The sequence below is a fragment of the Hydractinia symbiolongicarpus genome, chromosome 15, assembly GCF_029227915.1.
Source record: "Hydractinia symbiolongicarpus strain clone_291-10 chromosome 15, HSymV2.1, whole genome shotgun sequence".
Classification (NCBI taxonomy): Eukaryota; Metazoa; Cnidaria; class Hydrozoa; order Anthoathecata; family Hydractiniidae; genus Hydractinia; species Hydractinia symbiolongicarpus.
The window spans coordinates 1,808,415-1,827,263 of NC_079889.1; the positions used below are offsets into that span (position 1 = coordinate 1,808,415).

Below are 18,849 nucleotides of genomic sequence, written 5' to 3' on the forward strand. Positions count from 1 at the left end.
AATTTCTAGTAAAGGGGACAGAAGTGTACAGTTAGGTGCAAAATGTAACTAAATTTAAAAATTCAGTCGGCAAAAAGTGACTAAATTTTGTCCAAGTGACTAATATTTTTGCCAACTTTTCATTTTTGCCGACTTAATTTTTGGCCGACTTTTTTTTACCGATAAGGTACATTGTTTTGAGCTGTTTACGCAATAACTCACCGCACATATACTTAAAATTACTCGAATCCAATGTCACTGCATGGACTGTTAGCCTCGGGAAAGTATATTATAAATTAGCAGCAGACAGCATACATCACAGTTTTTTAAAAATAAATGGTTTTTACATGCTGAGAAAAGTGCTGTTTGTTAATCTACGCAGAGAGCTCGCTTCTAAAACTAACAGAGAACACCATGGCACCTACAGTGAACAAGCTGTTTAACTGATTTTTAGAATAAAAAACACGATAAAACACGATAAATCACGATGCAGCACGATTCATCTACCCTACCTTTTTTCCACCAACATATGTAATCAATAAAACATAATTAATTAGTATTTTTAATATAACAAGATTATGTCAAATTGAATAAAAATCTCGTGAAATCAGTTCGGTATAAAATAAGCGCTATGAAGCATGTGAATGTTCAATGAATCGTGAAACCAGTTGGCTCATTTTCTGTTTATGTGTTTTCTAAAATTTGTTTAAACCGGGGTTTGTTTACACTAGCAACTTCTGTTTATACAGCAAACTTTATTTGCTTCTGTGTAATCTACAAATTTGTACTGTTTTTTGCAATTCGAACATTTAAACATTCGAATGTCGAAACAAAGTGTACCGCACCTTCGTTGCTTCGATAATTACTATCCATTCGAGCATTCGAATATTCGAATACTAGATCAAACTATGCGCAATTCTGTTTGCAATTTATAAACAGACTTTAAAAAAATAAAAAAAGTCAACTCTCTTGGAAATCATTCATTCGTTCAGTCAATTAACTTATTCATTCCTTTATTTAATTTATTAACTGATTTGTTCATTAGTCGATTTATCTAATAAGTAAAAGCGCCTGATATGGGCCAGTGCATCTAACCAGTCATACTTTTCAATGTAGAAGCACCCATTTTACGAAAACTAAGTAAAAATGACGTGGGTGTTGTTGTTAAAAAAAGGTCTACATCCATTCGTTAGTAATTATTCTATATTTTATAAAAGCAACCTCTTCAGTGTAAGAGATAAAAACAACTACCTAAGATTTGTCTTGTACTGTAGCAATACTATGGATGAATATTCTACTCATATCAAATTTCCTCTTATGGCATGGAAAGAGAGGAAAAAGTGGAAAGAAGAGTCCCAGCAAAAAAAGTCACAAACAAGTATTCACACAAGATACCTACTGGCAGCCTTGTGGTAGAGCGTTTGCTTCCAGCCAGAAGGTCTTGGGTTTAAGCCCCAGCTAACGCATGTCAGAAACTATAAAAGTGGGAATCTATTCTTTCTTTTTAGCGTTCAGCATGGGTTGTCTAGTTAAGCGATTGCTTTGCTTGTACGACTTTTGTAGCTCAAATTTTAAACTTAACAAATGCTATTTCTGTTTTTAAACTTAACAAATGCCATTTCTGTTTTAATGAAAAAGGTGAACTTGTCATGTTAACTCAATGTTTTCAAATCTTAATGCAACTTTTATGTCTCAGGAACTGAATTTTATTTTTTCCCATAATCTGAAATTTAAAATAGATACCAAATAAAACACGCTGATATTTTTGATTTGCGAAAAAAACGAAACGTTTTTCCTGTTTCCGTCTGGTGGGTAAAAATGGCCGATATACCACAAGACGTGATGAAAGGGGTAAGTAATCTGCTCAGGCCAATTCGACGGGCTCACCGTGCATAAAGAGAAAATAAAATACGTCGCTAACATCAATGGAAATAAACGTTGTGTAACGTTCTCTTGAACCACTTAAAACAAAGTTTAAGTGTGTGAATCAAAGAAAAACAGTTTTCTTCTTATCCATTTAACTACTTCATTTCGGCAATATTTCTCTTTATTGACACTTTTGCTAATAATATTGAAACAAAATGTTGACATTCTTGACTCCTTTCATTCGATGACAAGTCAGCTTGAAAGACCACGTTAAAAGACCATAATCAATAAACACTTGCTGCGAGTTATAATTAAATTTTGGATAACGTTGGCTCTGCATTTGCTTTAGAGGAGTAAATAAACGGGAAAATAAATGGTGGTTGGAAAATTGTTGAAAAAAATATTTTGTCACTTTTTTACCGACTATTTTGTACCTATAAGGTAATTGCTTTACTCTTTTCGCCTTCATTTTTTCAATGGAAGATCCTTTGGTGATATTTGGTTGATACCCTTGATTGATTGGTTGATCTTCCCCTTGCGCTAACACAGTACAGTTCTTCAACCATCGCTTCTTATGCTTGCAGAAGAAATGTAGAATGCTAGTTTGCTAAAATAATTATTACAGAGAATCTAACAATGGTTCATTTGCAAACAAAAAGGGCCCATACTTATCATCTCATGTTGTTATTTCGTTTTGTTTTTGTGTTTTTTGCTTGGTGGATCTAATTTAGCCATTTAGCATTTACTCGAGATAAAGAAAAACTCGAAAGTGTGCCATATAAAGAGATGAATATACCATTTTGGCTCACAGAGACAAAAAAATAGCATTATTAGAGAGCTGAGGATAAAAATAACAATCGATATAAAAAGTAAACATACTATTTATTGTTAGAAAAATAATTCTATCTTTATAAATATTACTTTCTGGTTGATATTTACAAAAACATGTTATGGTTTATGGGGATGAAGTTTTCGCGGATAATTTGTTTTCTAGTAAAACTTTGATATTTGAACGACGACCTGCTTTTCTTTTCCATTCATTCCTGAAAGTAAAAGTCGTTAGAAAAATCGAACATTAGATAAAATTATTTTGAGAAATTTAAATACTCTCTTGGTCCTTTGACTACGTTTAAATAAAGGGCTTTAAGAAACTACGCCCAATTTTTCCCCATAAACACGCCCACCCTTTGTTACGCCCGCTTTGATTAGAAAAACCTAAAAAGTATTTTTATAAGTGGTTAATGTGCTCTGAAATTATCAAACAGAATATCACAGAATCAGTATTATTTGACAAGATATATTATTGAAACTTTTTGCGTACGTCGACACGCTTGAATAGGTAAAACTCAAAGAGTAAACATCCCCTTATAGTTTTATGGGTACTAAAGGAGTTGGTAAAACTATTTATCTGTAACGTAACAAAAGAAATTTAACCCTTTCAGCTCTGCATGATTTCGTACCAGTGTATAACAAGAATCATAACATTTCCGCCCCTAAAGCGCTACGTGCTAAATCAACCCTGACAGTAAGTTTTTTTCAAGCAAAGTAGTAAAACTTCCGCTTCTAATGGCTGTCACAAGTCGTTTAAATTGAAAGACATTCTCTCGCGACATGCCTACCATGTTTGTTTTGATTGTCTCTGTTGTCATTGGTAACGTTCTGTCTACACTATCGATTTTTTATAAGCAGGTTTGTTATGCGCATGTCTAACATGGTGTTTCTTTTCTCGACCTCTTCTTTTGATATTTGGATCCATGGAACCTATCTGTGCGTAGGCGTCATTAAACATCCCCTTTTTGTGTTTTGAACTTTTGGATTTGCTTGCATTTTTGCCAGCTTTTAGTAACTTTGCTTTCATGTTGTCAATTATGGACTGAATGCTTGGACCATCTTCATTTTGCTCATCTTTAGAGTTTTCCTTTTCTTTTGTGTTTTCCTTTTCGTTCGAATTTTCTTTTTCTTTTGAATTTTCTTTCTCTATGTTGGAACCTCCTTCAGTAGCTTGATCCTCAGCCTTATCGCCTGCTTCCGTTGATAACCCCTTTCCATTCTTTAGATTTTCAGAGATAGCTGTCAACAGATCAGGGGATACTAAATGAACATACTGACCATGTTGGACTTTGACAGGTTTTTCATCTTCTTTCTCCTCCTTGTCGTCTTGTTGTTGTTTTTGTTTTTCTTCCAATTCTGCATTTGAAGCTTTCAACTCTGACTCTTTTTCTTTCTCTGCTTTTTCTTCTTCTTTTAACTTCTTTAATTCTTGTCTCTCTTTTTCTACTTCAGCTTCAACGTTTTCTTCTTCTTGCTTGGCGTCTTGTTTTTCTTTTTCACCAGCTTTTTCTTGCTTGGAATTTTCTTTTTCGTCTTCTTTAGCTTTACTATTTTCGTTTTCAGTTTTGTCTTCTTTTTCTTTTACTTTTTCACTCTCCTTCTCTTTTCCATCCTCCTTTGCTTTGCTATTTTCTTTCTCATTCTTTTCATCTTCAGACTTAGCGGATTCTTTTTCTTTTTCTTCTTCCTTCTCTTTCACTTTTTCCTTTGCTTCCTCTCTTTCCTTTTGCACTTCTTTCTCTTTCTGTTCTTCTTTTTCCTTTTGTTCTTCTTTCTCTTCCTTTTTTGAATCTTCCTCTTTAGAAGAATCTTTCCCCGTCTGCTCTTCTTTACCCTCCTCAGTCTTTTCATGGCTATCGTGAACGTTGTGTCGGCCATTATGCGTCTCTTCCTTCGAATCACCATTCAATGGATCCGATAAACCGATTTGAGCATAGGGATCAAACCCGTACTTTGTTCCCTTTTGCTGATGTTTTATTTTACCAAACAATGGGTTCTCCGAACCTTGCTGGAACATCTTTCCTTTTTGTTTACCCTTTCCTTTTGAGTCGTCATCATCATTAGCGTCATCTCTACTTTTCTTTATTAATGATGCTAATAGATGAGCGAGTTTTTTCTTATCAATTTTCATGAGATTTTCTTCCAGAAGGTCTGTCGCTTTTGCATCATCGGCAGCTTGATTTTCTTTCTGCTCGCCGGAGCTTTCTTCTTTCTCTTGCTGGCCTTCATTGGTTGACGACACAGCAGTTTTTGTTGACGAATCATCCTGTTCATCACCTTCACTTTCTGTATTCATTAATTCTTGAACGTTCTTTAGTAACGCTGCTCGTAGGGAAGACACCAGCTTTGCTTTTACATTGCTTGACGTTACTGCATTATCAGAATCTGAAGCGATGCTTTCTGTTGACGCTGATTCGGAGTTTTCCGTTGACGCGGATCCGGTACTTTCTGTTGACACGGATCCGGTGCTTTCTTTTGATGATGATCCGGTGCTTACTGTTTCTCCGCTCTTTTCGTCTGTATCGGTGAAGATATTTAGCGGCTTTATAGAGGGTAAACCAACCGGTTCAATGTGGTTATTCCCGGTGTCAATGAAACCATCCCAATTTTGTCTTCGGGCACCTATTGTGTAAAGTGGGAACTCAACTTTATTTCGCTAATACAAGTATAATTTTTCGGGACGTCCACGAATGAAGTGTTAAAAAGACAAACAAAAACAAAAAAACAAACAAAGAAGGGAAAACAAAAGGAGCAAGAAATAGGTAAGACAACATTTTTACCTGTCTCAGTCTTGTGTTTACTTGTTTTCAAAGTCTCGTGATTTTGTTTGGATGAGTGAGCATTGCCAGCTGTCTTACCACTGCTCGAATCTTCACTGTTTTTTCCATGATCAGAACTGTCTTTGTCGCCGACAACTTTACTAGACGTTACTTCTACAGCTCCATCGTCACTCTCCTTCTTCTTGTCCTTACTACCATGTACTTTAGCTGCATCTTTTTCAGTTTTATCATTGTCCTTGGTTGACATAGCAGCAGATATGCTGGGAAGAGTGGGTGCATCTAATACCTTGGCTGGGGAAACTTCATCAGTGTTCATAGCATCTGACAGAATTGACGCGGATTCTGACGCCACGTTCGGCGATTCAGCGTTACTTGGTTTCGTCATGGCACCAGAACTGATTGAGGCGTCTTCTAACGCCGTCTGTACAAGTTTGGCTACGGGACTTAAGTTTTTTCCCTTGAAACGAGAACCAATAGGTAGTCCAATACCATTACCTTGAGCGCCATTACTTTGAATACCATTACCAGCTTCAAAATCTTTCATCCCAGCCGGCATGTCAGACGGGTAGTCACCTATTCCTGGCTTCAAGTAAGTAGCTAGATCTTGAGCGTAGCTAGCTTCTGGTGTTCCATACGCTGACTTAGGTATCTTCAGCTCTTCCATACCTTGAAAAGTAGGCTCTTTATAATTCCCTCCACCACCTCCATAGGAAAAAGGCTGAGCTTCAGCTGAGGGAGCGAATGCGTTTTCAGGCGAGAACTGAGCTCCGTAGTTTTGTTCTGGCTCGCTGCTCATAAACTGTTGCGTGAACGCACCACCCGCCATCCAGCGTTTGCCATTTTTATTGTTTATCCTCGCTTTGTTTACACGTTTGCTCGTGCTCGTTTTGGATGACTTGCCATCACAATAATAAGTTACCGTTACTCCCAAGTAAAACAAAAATATCCACTTCAGCTGCATCTAAAAAAGAGGAAGTGTGTACATACCTATACAGTTGAATCTCTAAATGAAAACTTAACCTTAGTGTTAAAGCCGTTGAAGTGTGATCAAATGTTTCAGATTTAAAAATAAAATTTGAAATTTAAAAAAGTTGAAGTAGAAGTAAAGACATTTTATTAAAAGTAATATGTCAGCAAAAAAGGTTAACAAAGCTATGTTTCAACTCAAGCTGCGAACGTGCTGTGAATAAACAGTACGCCATTGAAAGAAACATGCTGCGTTACTTACCTTCGCACGAATACAAAAAACAACAAACTCATTCACGCTGCATTTTAGGTGAGCTCAAAATTAAATTAAATATTTCAATTTTATATAAATATCGAGAAATTTTTAGTGTTGTTTTATCTTCCTGTTTTTAGTATGTTTATTCGGTATATTTTTTATCGCCACCTTCACACTTCAATAACCATAAAACTAACCATGCCGAATGTCGAACTAACGAAACCAATTAAAATACTGTAAAAAGATCACGTGGTTACTAAGCAAAAACAAACATAGGCATCTTATCTAACAACAATATCATACCTAGACTTTTTTTGAATGAATTTCATAACAACCTATGAACGAATTGGGTTTGAGTTCGTTTATTTAAAAATTCGTTTAACCTGTTTCAGTTTAAAAGCTTTGCCAGGCAATTTTTTTGCCAGGAGGTTTGAACTACATGCCACAAATTGATTATAAAAGTGTATGGAACAATATAGTGACCACGCAACGGGGATCTATTTTTGATCACAGAGATTATTAGTATTATTATTATTGTTACGAATATTTATACAGGATATAGCCACCTCAGTGTTTGAAACACTGTTATTAATGTGGGTCCTGTGTTCGGATGTATACATTAAGTATACACCGTCAGTACCTACCCAATTTCCCTCACATGGCATGCCCGCGCTGTTGACCGAACCACCGACCTTGTGATTGTAAAGCGAATTCATAACCACAAGGCCACACGCCACGATTTCGTCATTGGTCGTCACCATTGGTTTTCCTTATCAGTGGTTTCTTGCTTGCGGTGGAAAAAAGAAGGGTACGATTTTCTTAGTTTAAAGTTAAACTTTTAATTCACAATCACTCTTGACATTATGAACATAAAAGAAGAATAGTCTTACAAATATATTCTTAATCTGAATCTACAAAACTATCCAAATATTACAAAACTTGATGTGGAAAACATGACGTCATCAGCTTCTTAAAAACAACCGGATGAGACCATGCTCAGTCAAAAAATTCTGGGAGCATCACGTTATATAAAATAATCGTTGTGAAAATTTGGGGTACCCTGGGACGTTTAAAATGTCTGAAGATGGGGAATGTTAATTGACGTACGAACCAACTAAATATGTTGAGGAAGCTACGAATTATTTGCGATGCTCTCCCATAGTGCACGGAGGTTCTCCATCTGCACGGTATTAAAACAATTTAAACAGTAGTAGCGTGGTGTCTCGATTATCTGAAGTTAAACTTATCTCGATTATTCAAAGGCCTAGCACACCAAAAATTTAAAAACAGAATACTGGTTAATTAAATTCTTCGAAAATTTTAATTTGTTTTTGCGGTGGTAAAACATGGCTTATAAAATTAATCAGAAAAAGTTGGGGTGATAAGATATGCAAAAAAAAATCAAATTCACAAAATAATAATTTTTCTGCTTGCAACATGAAGCAAAGCAGCTTAGTAAAGAAAATTAAATTAATTATCATTTGGATAAGTGAAGCACGGATAATCGAGGCAGTTTATGAATAAATATTTCAAAATGGTTCTTTTCAAATATTGCTCCCAATGCTTTCAGAAAGAGCAACCCTAAAAGGGGGAACAAGGTAAAACCTTTTCACGTTTTACCGGTGACAGGTTGCGGAACTCTCATTTTTCTTTCGATAGAATGTTCGCACCAAGCAACGTACACGACAACCACTGGATTCAAACGACGACATCGTAACTCTTATTCTAACTATCGTAAAGAATGACGGGTGTCACACGCTAAAAGGCTTTTCCACTACAACGACGCCGGCATAACTACGACCAGTACTCATTTGTGACGGCAACAAAGTCCACTGGTCAGTTCTAGGTGAATATATTTCGACAGTTGATAAGTTTATTGAACCGTCGTCCCCGCCGACGACGTATAACAAGCCATCGACAGCTGCTACGCCAGCATTACGGCGAGCTAACGACATATCAGCGACTAAAGTCCATTTATTTGAATCTGGGTTATAATATTCTACACTTTTTCGAACATGCGGGCCGTCGTGACCACCAACTGCATATAAATAGTCCCCTAAAGATAAGATACAAAAACAAAACAATTTTTTTTGTCATCTACATTCAAACATAGTTAGCAGAAAGCCAATTTCAATAATAAAAAGCTTGTTCGAAAAAACTCGGTATTTAACAATTCCCTTGAGCGAAACAAACTTTGTTTTTTTTGTGCTATTTTTTCATTTTTTTCAGATTTTTTAAAAAAATATCGATCATGTACTCAGTCGGACTCTAACAATGACCAAATCAAATATATTTTTATTCTCCTCCTTACATTTTGCTTCGAAAAAATTTGCGATTAAGAACCTGATCCAAACGAGTTTACAAAACAAACAATCCTATCCAATTTTTTTTTCTCCCAAATTTTTTTAAAACTAACTTAGAAGTTCAGCTACTCACCTAGTACTCCCACACCCGCTCCGCTTCTTTTCACTGTCATATCTGTCACTATCTGCCACTCATTTTTGACAGGGTCATACCTCTCCACAGAGGACAAGCACTGGCGTGACGCGCCGTCGTAACCTCCCACTGCGTACAAGTGACCCTTCAAAACACCAACGCCAACTGAACTGCGACGAACACTCATGTTACATATCGGTTGCCATTCGTTATGTCGAGGCTCGTACACCTGCGTGAGATTACGTAACACACATTACGGGTTATGACGTCACATATATCTCGAAGTACGAACATTATCAGTAGATTATTGGTGTAAGCCCTTATACAATGTTTAGGGTAATGAAGACAGCTTTGTTTTTCTAAATTCTATTTTAGCAGATACCAATCATTTTTGGCTGTGGTTTGTGCTTATGATATTCTCAAAAACATTTACGTTGCTAATATGACATATGCGCATGCGTGACACTGTTTTTGTTATTTTCAGGAGGACGCAGAAGCAGGACATTTTTAAAATTTGAGCAAATAAAAAAAGTTTCCCATGCTTTCACCTGGTTTAATAAAAGACAATAATGCGTAAAATGCTCGATGAACAAGTAACAAGACGAAAGTCAAAACTCTATTCTAGAATTATAGTAAATTTTCAAAGTCATAAAATAAAATAACATTCTAAATATTCTAGAAATTACAAAAGAACCTACCTCACAAGTGTTTAAACCCGTCGTGCCGTCAAATCCTCCGACAGAATATAAAAGTCCATTCAACACAGCGGCACCTAGCGTGCTTCGACGTGCTTCCATTGACGCGACAGGTCGCCATTCGTCCTTCTTCGGATCATAAGAATCGACGGAACGCACTCTTAAAGCGCCGTTAAATCCGCCAACGGCGTATATAATTCCCTTGGATACCGACACACCAGCACGACAACGGCGAAGATTCATATCAGCGGCATTGTACCAACGTTCTGACTGAATATCATAACACTCCACACTGAAAATATAAATTGGTTTAATTATCTATGTGCCTAAAGAATATGTGTGCATATTGTCAATCACAAGGAAAAACCATCTAATCAAATATCAATGCAACAAACATGATGAGTTGGTTGACGTCCGCATATTGTTTATCATTCAGGGTTCACCTAGCCTGTCAAAAATTACAGTAACAACAGATCACCTTTATAGTCTCGTAGGTTCACCCACGGCTTTTGGCGCTGGACGCGAATGCTCTACAACAAGGCTATCCATTGGTAAATCCATTTTATAAATTTAATAAGGACAGCTTCATAGGGAATTAATCACGTGCTTCCCTAGATGATTATAACAAATAGTCGTTAGCCCGTGGAACAATCCACGGGTTCGTCCGTCGCAGCTAAGCTACCATTTTGCGTGACAGACAGACGGACAGACGTATGCGGGCATTATAATATAAATTATCTGTAAGGAACAGGTTTTTTCAGAAAATTAAAAAATACGTTTTAAAAATGTACGAGTGTCTAATTAGTCCTCAAATCAAAAATTAGTCCCGAAGGGAAAATGGGAAATCTTCAATAATTTTTTCAACAAAACAGGGGTGCAGTTACAGTCACGTGATCAAACAAATCATTTCTCACCTTCGTATAGCCTTTGGTGCTTGTCCTCCAACAACATATAATATCTTTGGTCTACCCGGGGTTCGACTTTTTGTTCTTGGAGTTTGTAGCAGTAATCTTTGCGAGCGAGGTAATAAATGATACTTCATAGCTTCAATTAAATAATCCTTACAGGCTGAGCACTGTTTCATGAGCGACTCTGTCTCTACTCTATCTACTAGATAGTCACGTGATAACAATGGTAGCCGCACATGCTGCATGAGCTCAGGAAAGTAATGGTCTCTGTTTTGTCTGTTATAATACACCCACGCTCTTACTGCTTCGTATACCTAAAAATTCGTCAACAAAATAACACTTAAAAGTCTTGCCATGCATAAAAAATAATTTGTTAAGAATAAAATTTGGGGCTGTTCTATTGCACGTGCTTCCTGTTCTTTTGTGCGTGTCATACAATGCTATAAGATAGCTCAGAATTCGCGTTCACAAACCGTTTCATTGCTTCATCAGACTTTTGTGAAATCACGTTAGTTGACGCAGTTATGTTTATCATCTACTAATTGAAAACAGTTACCAGAAGTGGTATTTTAAAGATGTGAAGAACTGATGGTACAGTTTCACCTTGTGAAAGCTAAGTTTTTTTAAAAACATAAGACCTTTTTTAATTCTCAAGTTATTCATAATTAAAAGATTTCCAGTCTTAAGAGAACATAACCATTGAATTGATCATGTGTCTAAAATTTTCCCTTGATGAAATAAAGTTTCGTTGAAGTTTTAAGTTCAAGGATAATCCTACGAAATTTATTATATTTTCTTCATTATAAGGACTTCACAGAGATTTTTAGGGGTAGTTTCGAGTGATAGCCAATATCTAGAGATCCGTGAGGTATGGGACCTAAAAATTTCGTAAGTTTCATAACCATGTAGTATAATAAAAATAAGTTCTAAAAAAGCTAGCAAGGGGGGATGTGCCCCCCCCCCCCCAAATGGGGTAAAAGATTTATAATAATATTATAATTATAAATTCAATGTCCTTAAATGGTGTTGTTTTACGAATTAATTTTAAAAGTACAAAAAAATGTATTACATCAATTTTCTAGCTTTTTCAGATAAAGCAGTCTGTTGTGCAACAACATTGCTTATTGAAATAATAAAAATTCTACAGTGTTGAAGAATTATAAACAACAAATGTATCCAGTCACAAACCTGATCCAATAAATAGGTTAGCTTTACCTAACATATTTATTTATTTACTGTGAAGCCACGCACAACCTCTCAGTCAAAGCTTCCATTTTGTTTATATATATTATTATATATATTTATATATTATTATATATATATATATATATATATATATATATATATATATATATATATATATATATATATATATATATATATATATATATATATATATATATATATATATATATATATATATATATATATATATATATATATATATATATATATATATATATATATATATATATATATATATATATATATATATATATATATATATATATATATATTATCACTATCTCTTATTATAACCTTTTACTCTTAAAAAAGGCACATCATCAGTTGTATATTATTCAAATATTACTCATAGTTAAGGATATGTTTAGTTCATGATAAATTCCGCTGACTTGCATGGCCAGATTTGTGTTACAAACACGACTAACGATGCATTTTTTTAAAAGTAACACTATTAGGATTAGGCTATGATAAATCTATAAACAAAATAAAAACATTGACAGAGGCTTTGAATGGGATTATTAAAAGTGTTATTTCCAGTCACCCCTTTCCAAGTTGCATTTGTGACTGACACCCATATACAAAGATGAAAAAAGATACCTTTTCTTCAGAAGGCACAGTGAGCTGATCACTAGCAATAAAATCAATCACTTGTCTAGCTTCCAGTTGCAGAAACTCTTCGCTAGCAACCACATCAGTGAAGTACTGTTCTATATATGAATGAGCTGCGACTACCAAATCTTGGCACATGTGCATATCTGCAAATCGCATAATACCCAGACAGTTAGTTGGATGTAGTTGAGTCTTCAGGAATTCACAGCAAGCGTTTCGCACATCTGTTAGCTGCAACAGACTGGCTGCAGGTAAAAGTGCCTATATAGAGAGAAAATTAAACTTTTCTTAAAGAAAGCACAGTCAGTACTAAGACTTTGGGTGACATATTTCTGTGGAATGAAGAGTTTAGTTTTTTTTAATGTTCTGTTAAAATCAAACTGGATATATTATTTGTTCGTGAATCTATTTATTTATTTAAAAATTCAAGTAATACGGATATGATCACTGACATGATCACTGAGCATAAACAAATAAACAAATTTAGTAAATTTATTATCACCATTTTTTTACAGCATGTTTTGATGATTACCTGAACATTTTCTTCTGTAACTTTTACTTCAGCAGTGTAACAGTACTCAATTAACAATTCCAATGCATCAGCATCCACTTCTTTTATGTTAACAATGTTTTGCTTGCTTTCTGACATTTCTCCGGTAAACATGGCATAAAAATATGGACTGGCTGATGCTAAGGTAGCCCTATGAGCTGAAAAAAGTGAGAATTGAAAATATAATTTTCATCCGTACAAAGTAACGCTTTGTGATAAGAGGATATAAATTAGGATTGAAATTCAGAACAACAACAAGAAGAATCTGATCTTTTAAACTATTTTAATGGCTCGTGGAAAAATTCACTTGATTATGGATGCAAACAGATACATGGATATATTTTGATTTATTTTTGTGAAATCTGTTAGCTCTATATTGAATGTGCAAAGAAGAGACAAAACATACCTTGAATATTTTTGTTACCAACACAAACTGTCACATCACACAAAAGTTGTTGCTGTCTCATTGTGTTTAGAATTTCAAATGACTTTGAATGATGTGATGCATTTTTGAATAATGGTAGTTGAAGACATGGGACAGGGTGTGGCTCTGTACCTGCCATCTGTATCTTTGCCTTGGTTCCTTCAGATACTCAAATACAGTTTAATATTGTTAAAAACGGGTTAATTTATTTATTCTATAGGTTCTTAAACATGGTAGCCTGAAAAAGAACATTACACATGGAGTAGGAAATCACAGTGTTTGAATTAGAAATATAAAGTCAATTCGCAAAAGTTTGGTGGCTGTAGAGAAGAAAGCCTATTTACAATTGTTGTCTAGGAGCACTGTAAAACCACTTGACATTGATCCTCTGATAAAAGTAGAAATAGGTGAAACAAATTATTGATGAAAAAATGGGATTGGCAATTTTGACATTCAATTTGTAGTAAGATTTGCAAAGACAGCATTTTGATCTACAAATAGCAAAATTCGAACTGCTAATTCGAACCCATACAAAATTGCCAAAAACTGTCTCATAAACTGCACCCTTTGGCAAAGACATTATGCACACAAATATCATATGTATTTCCCACACTCGCAAAATTTTGCGATATCTAATTTTCACCAAAAGGTACTGAGAAGGTCCCCATACGGAATTATTTCTGAAATTTTACTTAGCAGGTTAAATTTAGTTCCACTGAAAGCCTTTACTTTAATTATTGCCAAGTTTTTAGTGACTCTGCACCTTTGAGATTAAAAAAAATGACATGTCATATTTCTTTTCACACTGTTTTACAACATACTAAATTTTGCCTTTTTATCTTGGTAACCAGATTCCATGCAAAATTAATTACTCTAAGACAGGAAATTTTTGCATGCATTTTAATTTCGCATTTTTTGACAAAATCGCATTTCACGGCATTCTAAATTTCGTGGTTGAAGCATAATCACGAAATTCGATACATTATATTTTCGCGATTAGGATTTTTTTAACTTACATGTGTCAAAATTTTGATTTCGTTATTATAAAAATTATTCTGTAATTCAGCAAATAAGTCGTAAAGTTTCATTGTTGATCGAAAACCTTGTCATCTTTGTTATCACTGCCATTATCAGATGCGCAATCTCTTACCCTACCTCCTCTTTCCTTACTTGAAAAGGAAAATAACAAATAGAAGGATATATACTTTTATGAATACACATGCACATGCAGAAAGGACATGCACATGTATGACACTTAAGAAAAACAATATTTATACAAAAAATGATGATTTATCAGACAATATAGTGGTAATAGTAATATGATCAAACAATCCAAGAAGTGTTAAATAAAAATCATAGATTAAGTTAGATGAATATTCTGTTTCCCCCAAAATGTTACAATAGGCCAACTGGAAGTATGGCAAAAGTAGCAAAAACCACTATTTAGGGGCAGTTTCCATACTTAAGTTGGCACAAGATTTGATGTTTTTTCTCAAAACCACCCTCTCATTCACATCACAAACATCAATGTATGGAAGCTGCAATAACACAAACACATTTACTGTAGTATCACCTCTATACCTCTTTATTGGTGGTTTTTTATTTATTTATTTTTTTTGATCACCCACCGTCCAGCTTGCTAAAAAATACAAAACCGGGGCAAAACAAAAAAATATATATACTGGATTATTGTAATGTAATTTTTATTAAAAATACCCAATACAACACATGAAGCAAATTCTGCATTGGTTTACTCAAGATCTTGTTTCTAGGCATGTGAACCACTAAAGTGGTCTTATGCTAAAAACAACAAATATTTAGATTAGACAATCACAAACATCAAATTTATAATTCTCATGCAGAAACTGTGGAGCAGTCAGTGAGAACTGATAATTAGCCTGTAAAATAATATTTAGCTGATGCAGGATAATTATGCGGGACGTTTAGTTGCTCATACAGCTAATTATACTGTAGAGATCAACTTAAATCTCCACACTTTTCTTCATTAATGATTTCCCTATAGCCATCTATATTGTTCCACAAAATGTTCTGTTTCAGTGAAAACCAAAACAAGAACAAGAAACCATTGTCCAAAAGTATATTAATTTTACTGTTTAATTAGCCGTATGAGTGGTTAATTGTATGTCACAATATTAAACAACATATTATTCAAAGTTCAAGAAAAAACATGGAAAGCTGTGTAAAGCTTTGGAGGGATATTTTCATCCGCATGCAATGCGATTTTGTTGCATTGCACGCTGATGAAAAAATTGCAGCGTAGATCCGGGTAAAATGATGGGATTTTTTTCATGTAATGCGACTAAATTCGTCAAAAAAATGTTGCAAGAAATCAAAACAATTTGAGAGACAACATGCACCAAAGTTTCAGGTTATTGCTTCATCCCCTATGGTTAGCAACATTTTTTTGCTGCCTGATGATAATCTACCAATCAGTATACGGTATTTTCTCCAATCAATTTCTGGATAATGCTGAATAATCATAACGGAAAGTATGTAGTACAAGAATTGTTTTTTTTGTGTGGAAAAAAAGTTAAAATGAACGAGCAAGAAAAATGAGAACTCATAAACTTTTATCGAAAAGAAAACTGTGGAAAAATGACTATCCAGATCACAACAGAAAAGATCAGCAGTAAAAGACAGTTTATATTCTTTGTTGAATGGAGAACATGCAATAAAGGGACTTGAAAAAACTTTCCACTCTCTCCGTACGTGCATGAGCAAAGAAAAAATGGAAATTTTAAGAAGAGATGATGTTTTTGAAGGAGGAAATTTCTACGACGAAAAAAGGCTCAATTTTGAAGCAGCTGATATTCTGACAGTGATTATTACTATCAGTTAAATCCTCCTTTGTGAAATCATAATCTTGTTGAAGATAGGGAATGTGTTCTACGAGATGTGCTTCTTAATAAATGTGTAGAAGAATTAAGATACAGCAAGGATGAAATCAAACAACAATGGAACAACTTTGTAACAAACTACAAAATATGAGGCAAGAAACGTCATAATCTAGTGGATCTGGAACAAGGGATGTGTATGTTTCAAATAGGGAGTATTTCAGCAACATGACCTTTATCGAAGCAACATGTAGCGTCAACAAGTCGTTCAACACAATTGGTGATCTTTTGTACCTCCTTCAAAAAAGTAAAAAAAGGAATCAAAATCAGACAGAATCAGTGCAGAACAAAATGCAAAACTGGAAGTGTGGAAAGCTCTTGCATCTTCATTATCCTCGCCACCTGCATCAGCACGTCAAGCAGAAAACCGATCAACACAACGCAAGCCTGATCTTTGTGATAGAGCGCAGTTACTTGGCAGAACTGTAGCTGATAGCCTAATGCATTGTGACAGGAATGGTGGGTAATGTTGAAGAAGAGGATAATGGATATCTTCTTCGATTATGAACATCAGAGGAGAAACAATACTAGACTTACTTTTCCTATGTATTCTCAAAGCACCCCAATCCCACCTATTCAACCACCTCAACATCAAAACTACTCAAGTATGTTGCAGTCCAGCCAGGTTCCATATTCACCGTGTCAAGTAACCATTCAAATGAGTCATACACAAGTTGAAAATTTCTCGAAAACAAACATATAACGAATGTTTGCACATTTCCATTGCCAGGGAACACAGCCTTCCCACGTAAAGTATTCTTATCACATTGGCCTGATTGCTTGTATGATTACCACGACTTGTAGCCAAGGGTATCCACGTATCTCTAATTTTATCCGATCTACAAGCACCTTCTATGATTGTACCATTTTTAATATTCTCTCAATCGGCTTTCCAGCATCTGTGTCTCAACGCCCCAACCAGTTGTGAAAGGCTATGGTAGGAACTGTTATAGTTCTAACTTTATTTGGCTCTATTAAGAATGGACGAAAAGACATGCCAGCGATTTGCAAGTATTCCAAAGGCGTTTTCAGAAATTCTTCGCATTCTTGACAAGCGATAGTTGAAAATCTTTTTATCAACACTGAGACTTTTGAAAGGGTAAAGTTTCATCATATACTTGGATAAGGGAAATGCATCATCAACCATACAAACATCCTTTGTTGACTAGCAGAGTCTTGTCAATTGAGGTAAAAGGTAGGTTGTATGAGGCCTGTGTAAGAAGTGTTATGTTGTACGGTAGTGAGGCATGGGCAGTGAAGCAGGAAGATCTTGACCGTTTAGAAAGAAATGATATGAAAATGGTTAGGTGGATGTGTAACGTCAGTCTGAGAGACTGAAAGAGTTCAGATGAGCTAACAAGCAGGCTAAGTATCCGTATAATTAAAGATGTTATCCAGATAAGAAGATTGAATTGGCTGGGTTACTTGGAAAGAATGAGGATAATTGGGTATAAGAAAGTGTAGAGACTTATAGTTCCTGGGGCAAAGCCCAGAGGCAGACCGAGAAGGACTTGACAGGAGGTTATAAGGACAGACTGGATACAGAGGAAGTTGAGTTTAGATCTAACACAGTCTAGATCAGATTGGAAGAGCGTCATTAATATACCCTGTCCAACCCATGCTAGCATGGAAAACAGAGATTAAGCTGAGAATGATGATGATGATGTTCTTTTGCCTGCTTGGGATCTGCAACTTGGTTTACAATCAAATTTTGTGGGTAAGATTGTATAAGCCCTATATGTTTACTAACAAAATTTGATTGCAAACCGACATGCAGATCCCAAGTTATGAGCTTGTCAGCAAAAAATTCAGAGGCCTGGGACAAGCAAACAAGTGTCATTTTGGCAAAAAAAAATTATGTTAATCAATTAACTTTTATAATATCTATGCATTGATAAAGTTTGAATGCAAACCCTTTAACAGGTCTAAAATTACGGATGAAAGAAAATGTCTAAATTTATTATAATTGTATTAAATATCTTGGTGTTCTATTAGATTCTGATTTAAGCTGGAAGTCTCAGATCAATGATACTGTTGCCAAGCTCAAGAGGGCCAATGGAGCTTTAGCTAAACTTCGTCACTTTGTGCCTTTAAATGTTCTTATTCTAGTTTACTATGCCATTTTTCATTCACACCTGCAATATTGTAATCAAATTTGGGGTCAGCCAAACAGTCTTGATGTTAATCGTATTACTGTTTTGCAAAATTTTGCTATTAGACTCATGTCTTTTGAATCTCGAAGAGCATCATCCAGTCACCTGTATGGTAATCTTGAGCTCCTCAAATTCTCTGATATTGTCAAATGTCACAATATTCTATTTTTACATAAACTATTTCATGAAAAATTGCCTGCTTCTATCCTTAATACATTTGCGGTTGACTTCACCCA

At 35.1% G+C, this 18,849-nt stretch overlaps 2 protein-coding genes across 2 annotated transcripts; both read right to left on the reverse strand.

The window, feature by feature from the left end:
* Positions 1 to 2,552: 2,552 nt before the first annotated feature.
* LOC130628602 (golgin subfamily A member 6-like protein 25) lies at positions 2,553 to 7,445 on the reverse strand. Its single transcript, XM_057441580.1, has 3 exons — positions 6,685 to 7,445; positions 5,457 to 6,417; positions 2,553 to 5,298 (listed from the first exon to the last, which is right to left on the reverse strand). Exons 2-3 carry the CDS (start codon positions 6,415 to 6,417, stop codon positions 3,509 to 3,511), a joined length of 2,751 nt encoding a protein of 916 aa, XP_057297563.1. The 5' UTR covers positions 6,685 to 7,445; the 3' UTR covers positions 2,553 to 3,508.
* A 114-nt stretch (positions 7,446 to 7,559) lies between these two features.
* LOC130628603 (kelch-like protein 2) lies at positions 7,560 to 18,612 on the reverse strand. Its single transcript, XM_057441581.1, has 7 exons — positions 13,528 to 18,612; positions 13,104 to 13,279; positions 12,560 to 12,832; positions 10,724 to 11,031; positions 9,813 to 10,101; positions 9,115 to 9,343; positions 7,560 to 8,734 (listed from the first exon to the last, which is right to left on the reverse strand). The coding sequence occupies exons 1-7, from the start codon at positions 13,682 to 13,684 to the stop codon at positions 8,430 to 8,432; spliced, it is 1,737 nt and encodes a 578-aa protein (XP_057297564.1). The 5' UTR covers positions 13,685 to 18,612; the 3' UTR covers positions 7,560 to 8,429.
* Between the last annotated feature and the right edge of the window lie 237 nt (positions 18,613 to 18,849).